A 21812-nucleotide genomic window follows, 5' to 3' on the forward strand; every position below is an offset into this window, starting at 1 on the left:
CTCTGGGGGCCACACCCCCTTCTGGCTTCCGGCACCTCATCTGGCTGCCTGCCCTGACTCCTCTCTGGCTTCTCACCCCATCACGGCACACGGACGTCACACAGGCCCACGACGGCACCCAGCCCCCTCCACGGGTGGTGGGGCCGCACTCTCTCCGAGGGTGCCAGGGGAGGACCCTCACCTCTTCCAGCTTCGGGAGTCCCTGGGGGTTCCTGGGCTGTGGCTGCCTCCCTCCAACATCAGTGTCCGTATTTCCACCTTTACACGACCCACGATCTCCTCCCCTTGCCCCTGGGTCTCTCTTCTGTCTCTCGTAAGGACACTTGTCGTTGGGTGTATCGCCCACTGGTTAATCCAAGATGATCTCATCTTGGGACCTGTGACTTAATCACACCCACAGAGACCCTTTCTCTAACTGAGGTCACACTCACAGCTAGCACGGCTTAGGATATGGGCATATATTTCGGGGGCCACCACAGAGGGCTGGCTGTCCGGACACAGTGCCCACCCCCACCCAGCTCGGTCTAGGCAGGGGCCGCATCAAGGGTCGAGGATCAAGAACATGCAGGGCTCGGCCCCAGGCTGTGAATCACCAGCCCCCACCACACCCGGTCACCCCTTCATGGCTCTGGCTGCCACCAGCAGTCTCTGGCCATCTGGGAACAAGAGCGGTCTGGAGCTCAGAACGGATCCCCGCTGCTGACCAGCCACATGACCCTGCTTAATCCCGTGTGCCCCCCCAGAGGGTCTGGGGCGTGGTCTCAGGGGGAAACCGGAAGGTAGGGCTGGGCCTGAAGCCACGGTCTGGAGAAAGCAGATGGCCCAGCCTCCCCCTGCCACATCTCTGTGTCTCTGCAAAGGGTTTGGGGTGGGGGAGAAGGAAAGCCCCACTTACGAGCTAGATCAGAGGATGGAGAGGGTCACCGAGAAGATGTGGAGGAAAAGCGTTCCAGGCGAGGGCACGGCATCGGGGAGGCCGGGAGGCCAGACGTGTGGTGGGTTCAAGGAGCCCCGTCAGCAACATGGAGCACGTCTTCCGAGCCCGGGGGTGGGGGTGGGGGTCCCTCCGTGTCCGAGAGTCTGGTGGGGCTCATGTGTGTGACAGCCTGTGTTCTGGGCCGAAGTGGGCCCAGGCAGAGCTGGACGGGCCCAGCAGGTGCCCTCCTGGCAGGAACCTTGTGTTTAGGGGCCGTGGGCACTTGGGCCAGAGGCTGCGTCTTGGGAGGCCCTTGGGCCAGGCCGCTGGTGAGGAGGTGGGTGCCGCACAGCGAGAAGCTGGCGGGCGGGCGGAGGAGGGGGACGGAGGCAAGACACAGGGCCGGGGCGGGGGGGACCTCAGAGTCACCTGTGTCGGCATTCAGCACCCCTTCCCCACCTGCCCCCGCGGGCGTGAGCTCCTGGCCCTGTGGCCTGAGACGCCGTCACTCTGCTGTCTTCTGCGCGATGCACCTTCGTTCGGTGTCCCCCTTCCTGACATGGATTCCTGGACAACAGCACCGGATGTCACAGCAGTGGCAGTTTGGGGTCCCCAGGAAGCAGAGCTGGGGTGCTGGCTCTGCTGGGAGGTGCTTGTGGGCTGGGCCGGGCCGTGCAGAGGGAGGGAGGCGGCAGGGCTGGGCGGAGGGGACGCTGGGCTCACAGAGGCCTCAGTCTGTGGGGAGTCCTGCGGCTGGGAGCCCTGTCCCACAGCAGGGAACCGCACCCCCCCCCCCATCGCAGGAACCTCCCGCCCCATCTCAGGGGCCCACCGGCCCCAGCCGCACATGAGGGCCCTGCGGTGGGGGCTGAGGGGCTCCGCTTCCAGCAGGGTGGGGGTCATTCCCTCAGTGCTGCAGGGCCCACAGCGCCCCTGTTCCCAGGGGCTGTTTTAAATTCTTGCAATTACACCGAGCCTCTTACAATGAAGTCACAGAACTGAAAAGACGGGGGGGGGGGGGGGGGGGGGCAACAACTCGGTACTTTTACTCGGTACTTTTACCTTCGGCATCACAGGTGGGGCTCAGCCGGCCTCCGCTCCGGCCGCCTCACCTGACCCTTGGCTCCGGGCCGAGCGTCCCGCTGTGCGCCAGTGTCGGGTGGGGTGGGGGCGCTGAAAGGACACCCCTGCGGCCGCTTTCCCGGACAGCTGTTCCCCCCCCCCCCCCCCCCGCCCCGGAAGGGGCCCCCGGCCCAGCTGACTTGGGGCCGCGCCTCCGCGCGTCTCCTGCACCCAGGAAAGTGCCACCGGGACGCTTTCCGGGCTCGGGGGCGGGAGCTCCGTGGAATGTGCTAGAAAACACCTGCATTTCACATTTTTCTTTGGACCGGCTGTGAGGCTGAGACCCGCGTTCTGCGGGACCGAGGTTGGGAAGCGCGGCTCGAGACTATCTCCACCGACGAAAAGAAACGAGCCCACAGCAGCGCACACCTCTCACTCTCGGAAAAGGACACCGACGCGCGCCGTGCGTCACTGCACGGCGACGCTTCGCTTCGCCTTCCCCTCCGGGGGCCTTCCTCCGGGCGCCTTCTCGGGAGGCCCGTCGCCTGGGGTGCGGGTACGTGCGCGCCCACAGGACACTCGCGCCGCCCGCAGCCACGCACGCGCACGTTCCCATCCGGGTCCGCAGCCGCGCACGCGCACGTCCCCGTCGCCGCCCGCAGCCACGCGTGCGCACGGTCCCGCGGGCGCGGAGCCGGCCGTGCTGAGCCCACCCCGATGGGCGTCGCCCACTGGCCGGCCGCGTGGGCACCGGCCGCTCCCGACTGTGAGCCAGCTCCGCGAGTTTCCCACTTTTCATTAAGCGGTGCTGCAGTGAGCATCTCTGGACACAGAACCTTTTCTGTAATTAGATTTATGTCCTTGGGACCCATTTCCCAGAAGTGAAATTACCGGATGGAGGCACGGCCGTTTGGAAGGTTCTTAACAAAAATGTTCACGTCTGTCTCTAGCCGTGACCGTCCCGCCAACGATGGCTCTGTGACTCGCTGGTGTCCACGCACCGTCCCCGGCATCTAATGGATTGAGTCGTTTAAATATATACACCCTCCAAAGAGTGCTTCTCTCCCAGTGACTTTTTAGATGACTCACACGGGTTACTAGTTTTCTGTGTATCGAACAATTGTGTCACACCTTCTGTGACTTGTCCGTGGCTTTTAAGAATTGAGTTTTGCCCAGGGGACACCCTCATTCTCCTTTCTCAGACCCTGGGAATCTGCTATTCTGCCTCCCCAATGCGTACATCCAGTTTTCATTCAAGTCTTGAGCTGAGATCGCATCGGAGACGCCCCCAGGAGCTTCCTCTACTCTGTGGGGACACAGAGGACCTGAGGGGCCACCTGCCCCCTGAGGCTGCGTGAGGTCAAAGGTCCTGCCCTGGTTCAAGGCCGTCTCTGCCTGACTCTCCCTTCCCAATATGGGATCCGGGAAGCTTTAGCTGGGAAGGGGCAGGGCGGGAGGGAAGTTCCCAGGGCAGGGACGGTGGCCCTGCTCTGTGTCCCTGGAGGCTCCCAAGGACCACAGGTCCCACCTGTACCTGGTCCGCATCCAGCCCACCCTGGGTGCCTGGGAGGGGCTCCACACGCTGGGCCCCAGGCCGGGGGAGATGGGAAGGGCCTCCTCCCGGCTGGGCTTGTCCAGAGGTGAACTGGACCACCAGGTGGGGGAGAGGCCCTCGTCACCAGAGGCTGGAGTTGAGAGGCATCTGGTTCTGAACGGGCGCTAGGAAGGAGGGTGAGGCCAGAACGCTCCATCCAGGAGGCTCGGCTTTCTGATCGGATTGTACTGAGGATGCTGGGCGGGGGCAGAAGAGAGAATCCCGACACCCATCCCTTTCTCCCTGGGTGGGCCGGGTATGCGTGCCAGGGGAGATCGGAGGCCGGAATGCTGCGGCACACGGTCCAGGGGGCAGGAGAGTCCACCACGAGGATGACCTGGCCCTGAATGTCCCTCGTGCCGCGCGGACAAGGCCCGGTGCAGACACCTCAGTAAGTGGTGCTGGTGCGGCCCGTCCTGCTCCAAAGTCACTGTGGTCTGGGAGTCACAGTGTGGCCTGGGACACAGATGTCATTGATTAGATCGAGGGGCCCGGCATCAAAGTAGCCCTGAATTTGGATCCTCCCCCTGTCACCGGCTGTGCGAGCTTAGGCAAAGTGAGCTGAGCCTCAGTTTCTTCGGGTGTGAGTGGGTGTGAGAACACTCCCCATGGACTCGCGTGGGTTTAGACTTTAGCAGAGTTAATGCAGGGCCTCACACGTGAGCACTCGCTAGGGTGGGGCCACCGCCACCAAGGTCCCCACTACCGCCTGGCCCCCGTGCTGGGTGTCGCCCCCAGCCACAGGCATCCAGGAGCCTGCTCTCTGTTAGGAGAAATTACACCTTCGTTTCCTAACTCCGTCTATTTGGATCTTACACATTTCAGTGAGGCTGTGTGGGTGGTCCCGTCTACAGCAGGACGGGCCTGGAGGACGTACTGACCCCTCCAGTGCCGCTCACCCGTGGGCCAGACTGCCCACAAAGCCACGTTCTGCCGTGTGCTCGGAACGCAATCGAGCAGTCTCGGCGTCTCCCTCGGGAACACGTCTGGCTTGGCAGACCTAAGCCGTGGGTATGTTCCTCCCGGGCTGTTTGCACGCGGTGAGCTCACCAGATCAGTGACAGCACCGGCGGTCAGCGTCGCGTGGATGGCGGGCACGCCCGGGGGGCACGCGGACCTTGGGTGGCCAGCACACGGACATGCCTCCCTACGTCACACTCAGCAGAAGCATGTTCCTCTGACATGTGTCTATTTGTGTGGTTTCAAGCCAACGTCCAGGGCACGATCAGAGCAAACCTTAATGCTGTGGGAACCTTCTCTCCTTCCTACTAAGCTCGGCTTGGACGAAAACTGTCTTCTGGTTCGAGACAGAGTAAGAATGGATTCAAAGGAAATTGGATGGTCATTGGTCTGTGGATTCTAAGTTCCTCTGCATCAGCCGCCGTGGCCTCTCGGGGCTGGCTGGTGTGGTGTTGGTGCCGGCTGGCGGCTTGTGTCTCTGATTCCCTTTCAGTGGCCTGGTCAGCAGCTCCTGCCCCTGAGTCTGTGAGAGTCAATGCCTCTCTTCATTTAGACACTTTTTCCTTCCTCTCTACGACATCCTCTAGACCCCGCTGTGACATCTCTTTGAAATGTCTTTTTGTGTTTCTGTAACAATTCGCCTAACATACTCCATGGGTATCGGGGCTCCGAGTGAGAAGACCTCGTGTTTCAGGACTGTCCTGATCCTGCACCATTTTCGTTTTGACGTCCCCAGGCCCCGGTGCCACGATGTCCCTCCTGTGCCTGGCTTGTGTGGCAGAGAGGCTGTTTCTGTCAGTAACTATTCTCCCCGTGTTCTGTCAAAACAGAGCATCGGAACCCGCTGGGCACACGTTCACTGGCTGTGCAGACTACACGTCCCAGCTTCCCCCACAGCCACGTGTGGCCACGTTATGGCTGGAGGTTTAAGCACAAAACGTGTGTGCAGAGTGAGTCTGGTAAATGTCAGAGAGGAGGCCTTCTGGGTTCTGGGGCAGGCCCTGGCAGGCCGGGTGAGGCCCTGGGAGGTCCTGGGAGGCCCGATGAGGCCCTAGGAGGCCCCACGAGGGGTGAGGGATAATCCCAGCCAGCAGGGACAGGACTTCTAGGACACTTTAGTGCAGTTAGCCTGGCCCTCCTTGGTCTTTAAGGATGTATATTTGTCAAGGTGTATATGTTGGGGGGGATAGAATATATTTCCGTTTAACACCTTTTGAACCTGTTTGTACCTTCTGGGTATCTAGACACATGTGAGTCTCCATCTGAACAGTGGCCGCAGGCCGTGCAAATGTCCGCGGAGGGCTGGGTCGATGCCTACTGCCCGGCCGTGCAGGCATTTTGGCGTTGTCACCCGGAAGCACTTTGTGGTGCGTGCAACGGCCGATTGCCAGCAGTCGGTTAATCTCCAAGGAGCCTTCGCTTTGAACTTCGACGCTACGGCAGCCCAAAGTCCCAACTGTTCACCAGGGATTCCAGCTGACTTCAAAGGCTGACTGAACTCAGGTTGGTACCAAGAATGTGTTGGGGAAACGTGACACCCGCAACCTGCACCCAGGGGTCAGCAGAACAAATGGGTCCTCACAGCTTTCAATAATCAGATTTAAAAGCCCTTGGGGTGCCTGGGTGGCTCAGTCGGTTGGGCGTCTGACTTCGGCTCAGGTCGTGATCTCACGGTTTTTGAGTTCGAGCCCCACATCGGGCTCTGTGCTGACAGCTCGGAGCCTGGAGCCTGCTTCGGATTCTGTGTCTCCCTCTCTCTCTCTCTCTCTCGGCCCCTCCCCTGCTCATGCTCTGCCTCTCTCGCCTTTAAAAATAAACACTGAAAAATTTTTTTAAAAGACAGGGCGCCTGGGTGGCTCAGTCAGTTAAGTGTCCGACTTTGGCTCAGGTCATGATCTCATGGTTCGTGGGTTCCAGCCCCGCGTCGGGCTCTGTGCTGACAGCTCGGAGCCTGGAACCTGCTTCCGATTCTGTGTCTCCCTCTCTCTCTGCTCCTGCCCCACTCACACTCTGCCTCTCTGTCTCTCAAAAATAAAAACAAATATTAAATTTTTTAAAAAAGACCTGAGTATTTAAATTATAACACAATTTAGTTGTAAATCCCAGCTTACATTTTCAAATGCTCAACTATCAAAGGACTTTTAAGCAGTAGGAGAAACTGAGGAAGTTGCACCCGCTTTAGGTTCTGTGCGTAAATCCCAACACTTGTACGGATCAAAATGCCACACTCCTATCCAGTGTTAAAAACTGGAACTTTCACTGCTTCCAAGAAATAAAAGATGTTCCTTTTACATTTCAACCAACAAAATAGTTTAATCTGCCAAAGGGTTTAAATAGGAATGTTAAATGCATTTTAAAATTAAAAATCAAGTCTTATTTATGTAAACTATTTAATTCTACCACCCTTGAATTCTTGGTTGAAAGATTTAGTATTGGGATGCTGAATGGAAAGTCTTTTAATCTGTAACTTCGGCCTTTGAGTGTTTACTTTTTCTGAAAGGTGTTGGGGCTAGAAGCTTGGTAATAATTGCTTACCTACTGCCTATGTAAACACCCTGAAACGTCTCGTTTGTGGAGAAGGAATGGTGAAAAGCATCACTGTCCCTGAAATAGTGGGCCCTGTGGTCATGCTTGCGTCCAAGGGGCCTTTCCCGGGGCTGGAGCCACAGACTGAAGGGCACGGTGGGGTCCGCGAGCGTCCGGTTTCTTCCACAAGTACATTGCAAGGGGAATTAAGAAGGAGATGAGCCCACAGGTCAGAGACGTAAGGGACACACCTGTCAAATGCCATGTGAGGTCCTTGTGTGAATCCTGATGAAGACAAACCGAGTGTAAAAAGCAAACAAACAAGAAAACCAGTGACACACCTGGGGAAATCTGTGTCGGCTGGATCTTGGCTGTTAAGGAACCGCCAATTTTTAGAGCATGATACGGTATTATGTCACGTTTAGGGAAAAAGTCTTCATCTCTAAGAGATGTCCACGGAGACGTGTGCAGATGGATCATAGGCCATCTGGGCTTTGCTTGTGAGGAGGGGCTCAGACCACACGCACCTGGACCGGGACGCGGGGGCGGGGGGGGGGATGTTGTTCACAGCCGCCGAAACAGGCGGAGGGGCACGGTGGCATCTCGGACTGTTTCCATTAACAGGAGAGAGGAAAGAATCCCCAGGTGAGAAGATACTTGAAATTCAGAACCGACCAGGGATTAGCACCAAAATATATTTTAAAACTCTACTTCTCATCTCTGATAACCAACAGGTAAATGGGCCAAGAGGACTGAGCCCCAGAAACATTCATTCCACCCTGTTTGTTGAGTTACTAGTAGGTTTTAATCTCTGGGGAGATAGGAGTGACCGTAGCAGGTGCAAAGCTTATACTCTAGTGGGGGGGACAGACAGGCCAACAGAAGCAGGACCACGTCGGTGAGCCTGCCCAGCATCCAGCCTTGGGAGGGTCAGCCTGGCTCCCGTGCTGGGGAGGCTAAGGGGAAGGGGGCACAAGGGACCGGCGTGGAGAAGGGGGCTGGGTCGGGAGGTAGTTGAGTGAATTACAGGCACATTCTGAAGGCAAAGCTGTCGGGATTTGAGAGAAACCAAACGAAGCCAGAGGCGGGTGTGGTGTGGGCAGCCTGCATGGCCCTTGCCTCCCGGGGTGCGGTTGTGGGCCGGCCTCCCGGCTGGCTTCGAGTGACGGCTCACAGAGGCGGGGAAGTGACAGCACCTCACCTGTGACATCAGGTTAGAGAAGGCCTGTGGCGGCCTTCGGGTGCGCTCTCAGGGTCTCCCTGCCTCACCTGCCTCTCCTGCGCTGGGGCTGGCAGCTGCCAGGTCGCAGCCGCCCCGCCGGGTGGTCGGTGCAGCGGGCGAACGGGGCCTGCCCACCACCGGGGGGTGTGCTTGGAGGCGGGTCCCCCACGTGAGCCCTACCGACAGCGTGGCTGCACCTGCAGAAGGGACCTCAGGCCACAGGCCTCCCATGGAGCTGTGCCCAGGTTCCTGCCCCCAGACGCGGGCTGGTGAGAGTCAGGGAGACCCTGAAGCAGGCTGACAACCCACGGGGAGGGGAATGGCCCCAGCTGTCCTCAGGGGGCCCAAGTGGCCGGCCTCCACCCACCCCCCATCCCGACTCATCAGTCACTGAGCACGGGGGCCCGGAAGTGGGGTGGTCACTCGGGGGAGGCAACATGCTGCTGGGGGACGGGGGTGGGGGGGCGGCTGTGGCTGGGTCTGCAGACTCGCCCCCTCTGCGGAGGCGCCTGCCGGCCGGGGGGAGGCAGCCAAATATCTCAGGGAATGGTAGGAGGGCATTTAAAGCGAAGATCTGCCCACGGGACCGGCCCGAACGGGCAAAGGGCGACAGGTCCGAGCGTCTGGGTCCCAGGGGCCGCCCGCGGGGGCTGCCGGCGATTCCCGTCCCACGATGGGGGAGCCCGGGGCAGGGGTGGGCGGGCCAGAGAGGACGCGAGCACACGGCAGAAACCAGAGATGCTGTTTTATTTACACCACGAGAGCAACAAGCTGTCTGATGAGGTACAAAACACTGGACTCCGGGTGGAGTGGAGTCGGCAGTCAAAGGAGGGGACACGGCCGTCGGTGAAAACCCGCCCACACGGAACAGAACGAGAATGAGAAAACCGGGAACAGAATCTCCAACTCCACGGAGCAAAAAGAAAGAAACGACCACTGGAAGGTCCAGACGATCGGAGGGAACGGATTACGTTACAGAAGAAAACGGGAGGCTGCCGCGGCGAGGACCCGGCCCGGAGCGCGCCGACGGGCCACACGCGGGCCGCGGCGGCACCGCAGCTCTGTGCAAGCTCTTGGGCAAACGGGGTCAGCCCCCCTTGTGTATATTATAATACGGGTCATTCTCATCAACTGGGAAAGAGCGCCTCCCCCGCGGGGCACACACACCGAAAACCCCAACAAACGAAAGTGTCCGCCTGCTCGTTCCTCCGGGCGCAGACTTGTCGTCACGTCGGACGAGGCGAGCCGGGCCGGGGACGAGCTCCGCGTCGTGGCGAGGAAGAAAGGGTCTCCTCTCCATGCAAAGGAGGGTCTGAACCCGCGGCGCTCACACAGGTCACGACTCTCGGCTGAAAGTGACATCTTGGCCACGCGTGGTCTACAAGTAACTAGAAAGTCACCACAGCTGTGCGGAAAGGGGCTCTCCGGGGCTGTGCACCGTCACCGTCGGCGGCCACCGGGCCGGCCGGAGGGCAGCGCGCGCGCCTGGCCCTGTGCAAGATCCAAGGAACAAACAAAACAAAGCGAGGCAAATGCCTCCAAGTCAACGGAAGAGAGACGGGCAGTTCACCTCGAATTCTGTGTAGTTTCCCTAAAACAACTGTTTCCACATAAATACAATAAACTCTATTATTGGTATGTCACAAGTGCTAGATAAACTTTGTTTCTTAATATGACAAATGTTTAAGTAGTCCTTTTTTCTTTTTCTTACAATAAAAAGTACAATTTCTTAAGAATAGGTTCAGTAAGACGCAAACGTTCCCCCCCTCCCCCCCACCGACTCTCCTTCAAGGTTTCGTTTTACAGAAAAACTCCCCATCTGTCGAATCTGCAAATGTCGTGAGAGGGGAACGAAAAGGCATTTTCCTCTTCCCCAAAGCTGCCGAGTCTGGCGTGCAAAATCTGTGTACGATATAGACATGCCGGCCTCACAGTCCATGCAACCTCCAGGTGTAGGAACTTAAAAAAATAGATTCATATATGTTTATATATATATTTATATATGTATCAATGCCCATAAAACACGTGGGCCCGAAAGTCTACAAAAAGAATGGAATGAGCACGTGGCTGTGACCAGCGAAGGAGGAATGTTCTGATCGAAAATTAAAACCGACAAACTCTGCCGCCCTGGCTTCCGTGCGGAGCAGCACCCGGCGGTCCTTCCTCTGGAAACGGGTGTTCGAAAGTAAGTGGAGAAAAACCGAGACACTCTGACAAAGCGGCCCTCTGGAGCCGGGCGGCCGCCTGCTGGTGGGGCTCGGGCACGCCGGGGCGCGGCGGGAGCCGAAAGGGCGGGCGCCACGCGTCCCCGGCAGCATCGTGGGGAGTCCCGCGGGGGGACCTAAAGTGCTCGCTCGCTGACCCCCGGCCGGTGCCCCCGAGGCCTTGGCAAAGGAAGAAAAAGGCTAAATTAGGCGCAAGGACCGGAGAGGGGAGATGGGAGGCGCCCCCCACCCCCCTCGGCGCGGGGGTCCTGCAGACCCTGGCGGCTGGCGGCGGGGAAGGGCCGAGTGTGTCTTCAAAGAAAAGAAAAGGCTACACGGTAATGCTTTAAGCACATCTGTGGGGCTGGGGCGCGCGGACACAGCAGCCGCGCCCCCCAGGCCTCTCTGCCGAGGGGTCTCCCCGCAGGAGACGGGGAGCAAGCCCCCCCTCGGACGGCTCCCTGACCCAGTCACTGTAAAAAGCGTGAGATGACCTCTTCCTCTCCGAGAGCCGGGGCCGGCCGGTGGCGGGGGGGGGGGGGGGCCCGCGGGCCGCGTGGAGCAGGGCCCCGGTTGGCCACGGGCCGCTCTGCACCGGCCCGGATGGCCGAGCTGGCTCCCGCGCACCGGCTCCTCCCGCCAAGGTGGGCTGGGCCCCGCAGCAAGGAGGGGCCGGCAGGAGGGGGTGCAGTCACACCTGCCCCAAGACCTTTCTGTCCTACTCTCAGGCCGCCGTCCTGGACCTGACCACCAACGTCCCCGTGACCGAGCCAACCTAAGAATCTGGATTCGCTCGGTCAGGAGTCCGCCTGCGTCAGTGTCTCAGAAGCTACCCTGTGAATGCGACCAGACTCCGAAACGTGGCTTGGGGCTCCCTCCTGACGGGAGCGCCGTGCCCGAACTCTCCCCGCGGCTCTGAACTCACTACATGCTTTGGAATGAAACTGGTGTCTTCAAGTGCTGAAAAATAAGTTACCAGTAAAAAGTGACGGTCAGTTACTGTCCAAGACAAAAAGAGCAAAGACTGGCTGCCCTGGTCAGGAATCTGTGCTGTCCCTGCAGGCTCGCCAGGCGGCGGGGGGCCCCTAGGCTCCCGCAGCCACAGGCTCCAAAATCCGGGGCCTGCTGCTTTCGGCCGGCCCCCGGCCGTGTGGCCGCGGCGGAAAAACCCAGAACAGGTGTGGGCCTCACTCCGGCCCCATGCATTTTGCTGACATGCTTTAAAAGGTCTTTGGAAAACTGAATTTAAAATCCTATCCTGACAACGTGGCCAGGCAAGTTGAAACAGGAGTTTCATGAGTGCTGACGGCCCGAGGCGTCTGGCAAGTGACCCTGCGATCCTCCCCGCGCGGCTGCCGAGGGGAAAACACAGCACCCCCTGTAACACTACCGGTGTGGAGGGAAGAAAAGCCCCTCGCTAATGGGCGCAGCCGTGGGGGGCGGGGCTGGGACAGCCAGTCACCGCCAGGAGCCTGCACGCCAACCCCCCCACCTCGAGCTCACTTTCTGAAAACAAACCGAGGGCAGTTCCGTGCACCGCAGCAAACTGCTCGCTGTACGAAAATAAACAACAATGAAAATAATAATAAAAAAAAAAAAACCTTTAAAAGTTTAAAAAAAAAATGTACAAGCAGGAATTTAGAAAGAAAAAAGGTTTAGACATTATTACCATTCAGGAAACTGCTAAATGGTGAGAACAAAATGTAAAATTCACAAAACAATGCTTATTCAGGATCTCCTTGTGGAAAATTCATACAAAAATCAACAGCAAATGTCTATCCTTTGCTATAAAAACTCATTAGGTAAATATGTGCGAGGAGGCTCGGACCAGGAGGGTCCCGTCCGGAAAGAGCGGGAAGGACAGCTCACACCCGAAGGCAGCCGTCCAGTGGCGGACTCGTTGGCGATCTGGAAGCTATCCAATCTGGAATTCAAAAATACGTGAGTTTCAAACTAGATCCCTTTCCGTAAGCACCTTGATGTCTAGTCCACACGTCATTCATTCGCCAGGGACCTTTACGACCTGCATTTATTATATATATATACTTTTTCTATAAATGCATTATAAATATTTTATCAAGATTTCATAAGAATCAAGTTTCTTAGCTTGGAATACATTGGAATATATATTATACATATATATATTTATTTATACCTAAAACTTAAGCAATACTTCATGCTACTTGCTTTTAATGAAAAGCATTCCGATCCTAACACTGGAAGTGAGCCTAGGACATGCTTCACAACCAAATGGAGATGCTCAATTGTTAAATGACGTACGAGAAAAGAACACTTTGGATTCATTTAAAATTTGTCGGACTTCAAAACCCCCAACAGTATTTGCCACTTTGCTGGAACTACCTGCACGTCTCTTAAACAGCACTAAAGCAAAACAGGGGCCACGGGACGGCAGCCCCCCCCCCCCCGCCCCAGCAGCGCCCCCCTCCCCTGGCCAGCACGCAGCGGCCTCGGGGCGCGTGGGCCACCCCCCCTCCCCCGCCAGGCCCGAAACTGTCCCACCGATTCCTGCTGTTTATTTTTTCTTAAGGCATTGTTCCTCAGACTTCAGAAAACCCAGCCACAAAAATCCATCAGAGCAATAAAAAAAAAGGCACAAACTCGCATCTTCCGATGGCTTTGAGAGAGCAGAGCCGGGTCCCGCAGGCTCACGTTCCTGCGCGTGTCCACTCCGCCCCCCCCCGCCCGGCCGCAGACCCCGCCGCTGCGGGCCACGGAGGCGGCCGGGGCCTAGAGAACGTTCTCGTTAAAGAAAAAAAGAAGCTACGGGATGAGTTGAGCGGTTTCCACGGAGACTGTGGAATTGTGGGTGGTAATCAACAGTAAGCACCAGTTTTAATCGAGTCCGTTTTGTGTTATCAGATCTCTGATTTCCGTTTTCCTTCCCTCGTGGCGTCGAAGTGGGCGGCTGTGCCGCGAGCCGCACGGGCCTCCCTCCTCCGCGGCTTCCCTCCGGGAGCCGAGAGCCTGGCCGCGTGTGTGTCCGTGTGTCTGCGCGGCCGGCGTCTGTCCCGGTTCCGCGCAATGCTGCCCGCCCGGGGGGGGGGGGGGCCCGGGGGCCGGGCAGGGAGGGCTCCCCGCTGCCGCTCAAGCCCTGGCCAGAGATCGCGGGCAGGCCGCAGCGAAACAGGAGCTGTTCTTGGCGGAGCTTCAAGACGGGGACGAACAGACAAGAGAACCGCAGCTCCGGGGGAGGCTACAGGGGCAGCTCCTCTTCCATGGGCTCCTCGTCAGGTCTGAGCAGGGGTGCGGCGGGCACGGCAGAGGGAGAGAGAAGCGGGAGGGTCGGGGGGGGGGTGCCCACCTGCCTCGGGGCGTCTCCCGCACCCGCGCCCTCCTGCTGCCCGTTCCGGGCTCCCTGTGCCCCTGCCCCCCAAGGGCGGTCGTGGCGGGCCCCCCGCTCCCGAGTGAAGGGTCTCCAAGTGCTTCTCCGGGTCTTTGGCGCCGTTAAGAGCTAGCCGTGCGCGTGGGGACCCCTGCCCTCCACCCCTCCGGGGCAGGCCCGGTGCATAAGGCAGGGCCTGCGGGAGAAACCGCGCGCCTCAGACACAAGGGCCGAGTCTGGGGCGGTGTGCAGAAGGGGGCACCGTTCCCGGAAGGGCCCGCCGGGCCAGGGCGGAGGCGCTCACCTCTTCTCCGCGGGCTTCACGCCCACGGACAGCGAGGCCATGGCGGTGACGGTCTCGGCTTCCTCGTTCTCGCACTTCTGGGCCTCTACCAGAGAGTGTCCCACCGTGGAGCAGAGGCGCGGCAGGGAGCGCCAGTACTGGCCTGGGGCAAGGGAAGAGCTGTTACCGGGAGTCACCCGCCTTCCCGGGGTCTCGAGCCGCACTCCTCCCGGGCGCCTTGAAGAGCACCTCTCTCGGGGGACAGAAGCCGGGCTATCCCCTGGCTCACAAACGCTGGGCTCCCCCACACTGCCAGCCAAGTCCTCGGGAGTGGGGCCTCCCCCCCGACTCGGGCACTGCCCTTGCGAAGGGGCCTCCCACACAGACCCTCTGAGATGGGCGGGGGGCGGTGGGCCTAAGGGACCCCCTCAGCGTTTGTTGGCAGACACGGGCTTCCCAGCAGGGAGGCTGGCGGGGACCCAGTGTCTGCGCAGGGAGCGCAGGGCGTAGCCTGCCCGCAAGACAGTCCGGGGGATGTGGGTCAGCCCGTGCCCCCGGGAGGTTCCTGCTGAGCGCTGGCCCAGGCAACTCACTGTGGATTTCTATGACTTTCTCCATGGACCGGACAGCGTTAGCATTGGGTCTCTGCTGCAGAACCTTTTCCGGGAGAGGATCAAGCTAGAAAAAAAAATCGAAACACACTGTGAATACAGATATAGCCCCATGTGTGTTGAAGCGGGACGCTCAAAGTCAGCACCTCTTTGCTGAGCGTACTTGCTAACAGAGAAGAGGAAAAACCCAAATATAGCTTTGCTATTTACTATACGATTTTTGTTTAAAAAAATTTTTTTTAACGTCTATTTATTTTTGAGACACAGAGAGACAGAGCATGGGCAGGGGAGGGGCAGAGAGAGAGGGAGACACAGAATCCGAAACAGGCTTCAGGCTCTGAGCCGTCGGCACGGAGCCCGACGCGGGGCTCGAGCTCACGGACTATGAGATCACGACCTGAGCCAAAGTCGGACGCTTAATCGACTGAGCCACCCAGGCGCCCCTATACGATTTTTGTTTTAAACAAAGGTAGATTTTTTTCCTCACGAATCGTAAGATCAAGACCTGAGCTGAAGTCGGACACCTGCCCCTAGATTTATTTTCTTTAGGGTAATTTTTGTAGGAGACCGTCCGGTCTACTTGTGAGTTGCTGCGTCGGGAGGCACCGTCTCAACGAGCGGCTGGTGTACAAGACCTGGGGCCTCCTGGGACACTGCACCACAGGCTCATCAGTAGGGGAAAGCATGGCTACGTTTCGGAAATACTGCTTTCGTGTCCCTAGTCTTACAAAGAATGCCCGAACGCCCCATTGACGATGTTCTTCCAAAACTGGGGAAAAGGTAAAAGGAAGAAAAGTGAACAGAATCTCTCAGAGGGGAGGGACCTTTTGCTGCAAGATTTTCCTCCAGTGCAGGCAGCAGAAGGTAATCAGGAAAGAAACACAAGACAACCAGAGGGGCCACAGGGCAGACTGTAGCGTCCCCAACATGACAACCAAGCACGCTGGTTCAAATGCATCACGAAAACACAAAAGTAATTCTAAAAAACTTTAAAGGATTAGACAAGCCTTTAAAATGCAGGGAGATGTGCTGGGTTCCAGAAGGAAGCAGAACCTGCCCAGGGCAGTCACACGTCCTGGGACAGCCCCCCAACCCCCCGAAGATGAGCTGGCCTCACGTGGACAACTGCAGAGCAGGACTTGGTTCTTGGCCTTGGCTCTGCGGAGAAGGGACACAGTCCCCCTGAGAATCAGCCCGGTTTACAGGCCGCTGCTTGCAGCGCTCAGGTGCCTGGCAGAGCAGCCGCAGACCCTCTCGTGAGGACCGCGTCCCCAAAGCAGGCTGCCGACCAGGAATGCCAGCTCAGTTCCTTGAGTGCCCAGTCAAAACATCGTAAGACAGAGGTCAGCCAGCATGGACTGGGGTCAGGAGAACAAGCTCTCGCCCGTCACTCTCCAGCAGAGGGCACCAGGCTCCTTGGGGAAATGGGGGATTTTCCAAGGTTGGCGCAGGGCAGGGCTGAGAAGGGCCTGGTGGTCTCGAGGGACCAGATGGCAGGTGGTGCCGACAGGATGCGCACGAGGCCCATCGGGAGGGAGGCACACAGGGGGTACTGAACTTCACACAGGGCATGAACGTGTCCAGGAGTCCGTACCGATGGAAAAAGCGATTGAACAAATCGATGGGGGGGTGGGGAGGAGACATGTTCTTGAAGAGGGATTTCAATAACTTCTGCACAAGCCCCCTCTCCAAGACGTGGAGTGTCACACCTTCCCATGTGCCATGTGTCCCCTCGAGTGTGAGTTGAGCCCCTCTTCCCGACATCCACCACAGAGCACGTGTGGAAGTGGAGAAAGGGGACTTCACACAAGGCTCACGGTTCACTTCGGCAGAGATAAGGCCCAGGGAAGGCACTGTCCTGGACAGAAGCAGGGGGGCACCTGACCCCGCGGTCTTCCTCCCCTGTCCAATCGTAAGGAAAAACCAGGCAAACGTCAATTGAAGGACGTTCTACACAACACCTGAGTAGCATTCTTCGATTGCCGAAAATTGTCAACGTTTCAAAAATGACAACCAAGGGAAGCTTGAGAGACCCCCACAGCCCAGAGGGGGTGAGGACAGGGCATGGCCGGTCGCACGGTGGGGTCCCGCACGGAGGCCAATGCGGGAGGGGCGGTCGTGGGAAGGCGGGCGAATGCTGGGCGTGTTTGGGCATGAGCAGTGCCGTCCAGGGTTGGCTCCCAGGCTGAGGTCAGACGGGCCGAGAGGGAACCGTGCGAGGGGTCAGCTATCCAGGATTAAAGGTCTAGTAAAAAAACCACAGATTTATGTCCTCAAAGACCGCGCTTCTTGAAATGATCAGTTTTAAACTATGCAGTAAGTAGGTTTAAGATGCGTTAAAAGTAAGATACTGCTCCTGAAATCTTTATTGTACTATATGCTAACTCACTTGGATGTGAATTAAAAAACAAATACTCGGAAGATAAAGGTGATTTTTATAGTAACAAAAATAAGTAAGACACTAACCTAGGATTACTCACCGGGAGGATTTGAAAGAGAGCCAAACAGAACTTCTGGCAATGAAAACGTAACAGCAGAAATTGGCAACTCGGATCAGAGAAAGAGAAACCTGATAATCTGGAAGCAACAGCGGAGGGGGTGGCCTGAATGCACCAGGGACGAGGGGAGCGGGCAGAGGGGGCAGGGCTCCGTTCATCTGCTCAGTGTCCAGGGGGTGGGGAGGGGTCGTTAGGGGCGCCCACGGCCGAGGCGTCTCCAGGACTGACTGACGGGAAGGATCCCCCGTCCAGAAGGGGGGATGAGACCCGAGCAGGAAGAATCATACGAGACACCCACCCCTGTGCACACCAGTGAGGCTGTGCGACGTCCGAGACCAGCAGAGAGCTCTGATAGCAGCTGGAGAACACGGTGTGCAAAGGAGCCGGTGAGCCAGGCACTGGCTGCTTCACGGCAAAGAGAGCAACGGGACAGGGTGTGATTGTTTCAATGTGCCGAGAAAGTGACGGCCAACCCAGAGCGGCACCCCTGCTCACTCACGCGTGAGGGTAAAATCACGCCTTTAATAAAAGCAGGCAAACGGGGGAAGGTGACGGCCGTGTCCTTCTCCGGGGAAACGTAAGGGGCGCGCTCGTGCTGAAGGCACAGTGGTCCCAGGTGACGGTGTGAGAAGCAAGAAGAAATGAGCAAAGAACGTGAATGCAGGAAAGGCCACAGAAACAGGGACCACAGAAAACCACGGTAATGGTGTCATCCCGGCGAAGCGAAAGGAAAAGCAAGCAAGAGGCATGAGCTGCCGGTCAGGGATTGCACGTGACCCGCACGTGACCCGGGAGGGGGCTGGAGGGGGGGCTCCCAACAGAGCAAGTAAACACGCAGGGCACCAGGCACAGGTCAGTTACGGGAGGCATGTAGCTTTTCTGTGCAACCACGTCCAACAGGGTGTCGTTTAGTCCACGGCCCCGCCTGGGTCCAGGGGGCGGGGGGGGGGGGGAGGGAAGAGGCCACTGACCACATCACGGGTACGTGTTAGTGTGTGTAAGGATCACCACTGGAAACCACAACCAGCTGTGTAGCCCTCCTACGCAGCGGGGACAGATGCGACGCGGGGAGCCCCCCGTCAGGTCGTCACGGCGGGAGGAGGCCAGAAGCCGTTGGTGAGAAAGTGCTGCGGAAACCGGGGGAGCGCAGGGCAGGGCGAGATGTGGACGCGAGTGTGGAAAACGCGGCAGAGCAACAAAGGACGTTTAAGGACCAGAGTCTCCACTTAAAGGCCACACCTCGGACTGGCTATAAAAATCAGAATGAAATCCAGCCCTTATGCTGAGAGAGGAGGGGGCTGGAAGACAGGAGGAGAGACAGACAAGCCAGAGCAGGAGCCTCAGGACACGGTCAGTGGTCCACACCACGTGCGTGAGCGGGAAACCGTGGCTGGACATAAAGGAGGGCTCTACGGAGTGGTACAACTTTCAATTAATTCACCGAAAGGACAGGACTTAAAATTTGTACACATTTGGCAAAATTTGCTCAACACGTAGGACATGAATGTCGCCAGAACCAAAGTGGGTGGACAGAGGCGCGCCGTGGGAGGAGAGGGTGGCCCGTCTTCCTTAGAAAGAGCAGGCAGAAGTCGACAGAGAAAACCAAATGTGGACGCTACAACAGGCCTGGAGGAGAGGACAGAGCCCTGGGAGGCGGGCGGAGGACGCGTGCTCCTTCCAACACACCGGGAGCGTCCTCGCAGACGGACCGCACTCCGGCCGTGGAGCGAGCGTGCCCGCAGCCACACCTCCTGTTCCTGCCACTGCCTGAGCCGGAAGAAACTGGTAACAGACGAGAGCTGTGAGCCTTTAGGTTTGGAGATTCGAACAAACAAAAACCCCCACACCCACCAATCACGGGTCAAAGAAGTCATCGACAGAACTCAGGAAATGCTCAGAAATAAACAGTAATCAAAGCGGCACGTATCCGTCTGAGGCACACGCAGGTCAGAAAAAGCAGGTGCTCAGTTTAAGAGGTGAGCGACAGGACAGAGCAGGCCCGGACAAAGACGTGAAGAAAACACACAGAAAAGGGGCAGAAACATATTCTGGAAAAGAAAAAGGACACTGGAGCTGAAAGCTGATTTTCTGAAACAACTTAAATGGACGGGTCGTGGCGGGACTGGGCGAGGCCGCCACCCAGGCACAGACGCGGAGCCGGGAGGTGAGGGGGCCACGGCTGGGGTGCCACAGGCAAGAAGAAACCTGGCTGAGGTGGATGAATCTGCTACGACGTGACCTCCCGGCACTAACTCAAGAAGGGACAGAAGTGACGCAGTCAGTCACCTAGAACCTTCCTGCAAAGGAAACCCAGGGCGCAGGAGAGCCCTCCAGGCAAGAGATTACTCTGATCCTGCACTCGCTCTTCCGGAGGACAGAAAAGAGGAAGATGCCTAAGTGTCCATCTGTCCACCCACCCATCCATCCGTCCAGCTGACCACCCGTCCAATCCCCTGTCCATCCATCCGTCTTGCCATCCACCCACCCCACCCATCCGTCCAATCTCCCCCTCTACGAATAAGCGGGAAAACTCCGGCCTAGTAGAAAACTGGGCAAGAGCCATGAGCTTCACCAGAGAAGAAAGCACGGGCTGCCAACAGGTCCCCGAGGACAGGCTCGGAACCGGCAGGTGATGAGGAAACGGCCCACCCTGCCCGGGGTGCCGTTCGCCCCTCAGGCGGGCAGAGGTCGAACGTCAGAATGCCGAGTGCCGCCGAGGCCCCACGCGGGGACTTGGCGGGAAGCTTCGACCCGCGACAGCCTGGTGGGTGCCAGGTGGGGAGATGTGGAATCAGAGCCACAGCAGGACGGTCCCCCCAGCCGCTCCTCCCTGGCCCGGCCCCCGTGTGCGGACAGCAGCGTCCCCTCGGGCAGCCTGCTCGGCCAGGTCCTGTGTGGACGGCGGTGAGGGGCGGAGCCCGGGCTCCACGCACCGGGTTCGGGTTTTCACAGCCGCGCAGCCCTGACTGTCCTGCCCGACTCCAGTATCGTCAGAAACTTCGATCTCCCGCTTTTAAGAGAAAAATGGTTTCAGAAACCCAACTCATTCCGTAAAGTCTCACTCTGACGCAGAGGGCTGCATCAGGGCGAGGAAGTCGTGACTGGCTCGGCTCGGGGTGGGGGGCTCCTCACGGCCAGTCTCCGGGGCCGGCTGGCCCTCCAGGGGCTTACGTCACCCTCCCCTCACAACAGCCTCTGCCACCGTCCCCTCCAAGCGCTGTGGTGCGCGCGTCCCTGCGTTGTCCCCACTGCGTTCCCGTGGCGGCTCCCTGTCCCGGGCACCCCAGGGGATCAGCCTGTGGCTCGACTGCGGCCTGGGGCTCGCTCTCCGTCCCAGCTCCTGGCGAAGGCTTCTGGAAGGTGAGGCGTCTGCGTGCTTGCATGAGGAGCACATGGGGAGGACGCGTTCACCCCCCCCCCGCCCCGTGCTGGCCACCTTGTCCCTTCTCTGTCATGAAGTTACGCGAAATTCAAGGGAAAGATCCCGAGAAACCTCGGGGCAAAGCACCGCCCGCGTCCTGGGCTTGCACAGAAGCCCGAGGGGACGCCCCTGGGGAGAGTGGGCGGCTCCTGTGGGGTCTCCGGGAGGAAAGGGGTAAAGGGACAGAAGGGAAGCAAGGGGACAACGCAGCGTGTCGCCGGCGGCACGTGGTTTGTTCCCGTGATGACCGGCGGAGAGCTGCAAGGCCGGCGCGAGGCCGTGCTGAGGGGCAGACGGTGCCGGCCCGGAGCATCGCCCTGCAGGCTGGCCCCTGGTCAGCTGGGCCCCGAGCAGCCACCCAGCAGCACCCGGCACCTGGCTCTGTTCCGGGGCCGGAGATGCGAGGCTGCCTGCCTCCAGCCTTGGCGTGGCGAAAAAGGGCCGGGAAACGGGAGGAACTTTAGGACTCAGAGTGTTACCCCCTGACCAGTTGGGATTTTGTTCTTTCATTTACTATTTGCGGGGCGGCCCGCTAAGTGCGAACCGCTGTTCTACAACCCGGGCTACGTCGGTGAACAAAGCACACAGCACCCATCCCCCAGCCTTAGGGTGCCATCCTAGTGATGGGGAGAGACCGCCAGGTGAGCCAGAGCCTTACTGGAGGAGTAGATCCAACAGAGAGCAGAGTCGCGGGACACAGGGTGTGGTGGGGGGACTGCCGTGTCCATGCAGTGGCCAGGGTGGTCCTGGGCAGGTGCCCTCTGAGCAAAGACCAGGAAGAAGCCGGGAGGGTGGAGCCATGGCGCCCTGGGGACGTGACAGGCGTGGCCGGGCAGGGGGAGGGGGCAGAGTGGTGGAGGGGAGGGCAGGGCAGGCTGGTGCGGGGGTGGGTTGTCCTGTCCACCCTCGGGGCAGCAGTGACCTTTCTGGAGACGGGGCCAGGTGGGGGTGCAGGCATCAGGAGGCTGAGGTGGGGAGCAGAGAAATGGGTGGTGGAACCCCCCCCCCAACAGAAAGGCCATCCAACACGAGCAGAGGGAGGGCGGCCCTGCCCCCCACGTGCCAGACTCACTGAGTCCCCGGGCCTTTGTGTCGCTCAGCCGGGGAGATGTGTCACTGAGCTCCAAAGCCTCGTGCTCGCACTGTGGGCCTCCTCTGGGAGACGGCTCTTT

General features: G+C 58.9%; 1 protein-coding gene across 7 annotated transcripts in view; it reads right to left on the reverse strand.

The window, feature by feature from the left end:
* Nucleotides 1-9008: 9008 nt before the first annotated feature.
* Nucleotides 9009-21812, reverse strand: part of HDAC4 (histone deacetylase 4) — a 252977-nt gene continuing 240173 nt past the window's right edge. For 3 of the 7 annotated variants that reach the window (XM_042995875.1, XM_042995874.1, XM_042995872.1), the window contains exons 24-26: nt 14704-14788; nt 14132-14273; nt 9009-12408 (exon numbers count right to left, since the gene is read on the reverse strand). In XM_042995875.1, the coding sequence (XP_042851809.1) occupies nt 12270-12408; nt 14132-14273; nt 14704-14788 (366 nt within the window). In that variant the 3' untranslated portion in view covers nt 9009-12269. Of the gene's footprint in view, nt 12409-13645; nt 13739-14131; nt 14274-14702; nt 14789-21812 lie in introns of those variants that run through there. The other 4 variants (XM_042995877.1, XM_042995876.1, XR_006221049.1 and 1 more) reach the window with 3 other exon arrangements.

This window comes from Panthera tigris, chromosome C1, assembly GCF_018350195.1.
Source record: "Panthera tigris isolate Pti1 chromosome C1, P.tigris_Pti1_mat1.1, whole genome shotgun sequence".
Taxonomy (NCBI): Eukaryota; Metazoa; Chordata; class Mammalia; order Carnivora; family Felidae; genus Panthera; species Panthera tigris.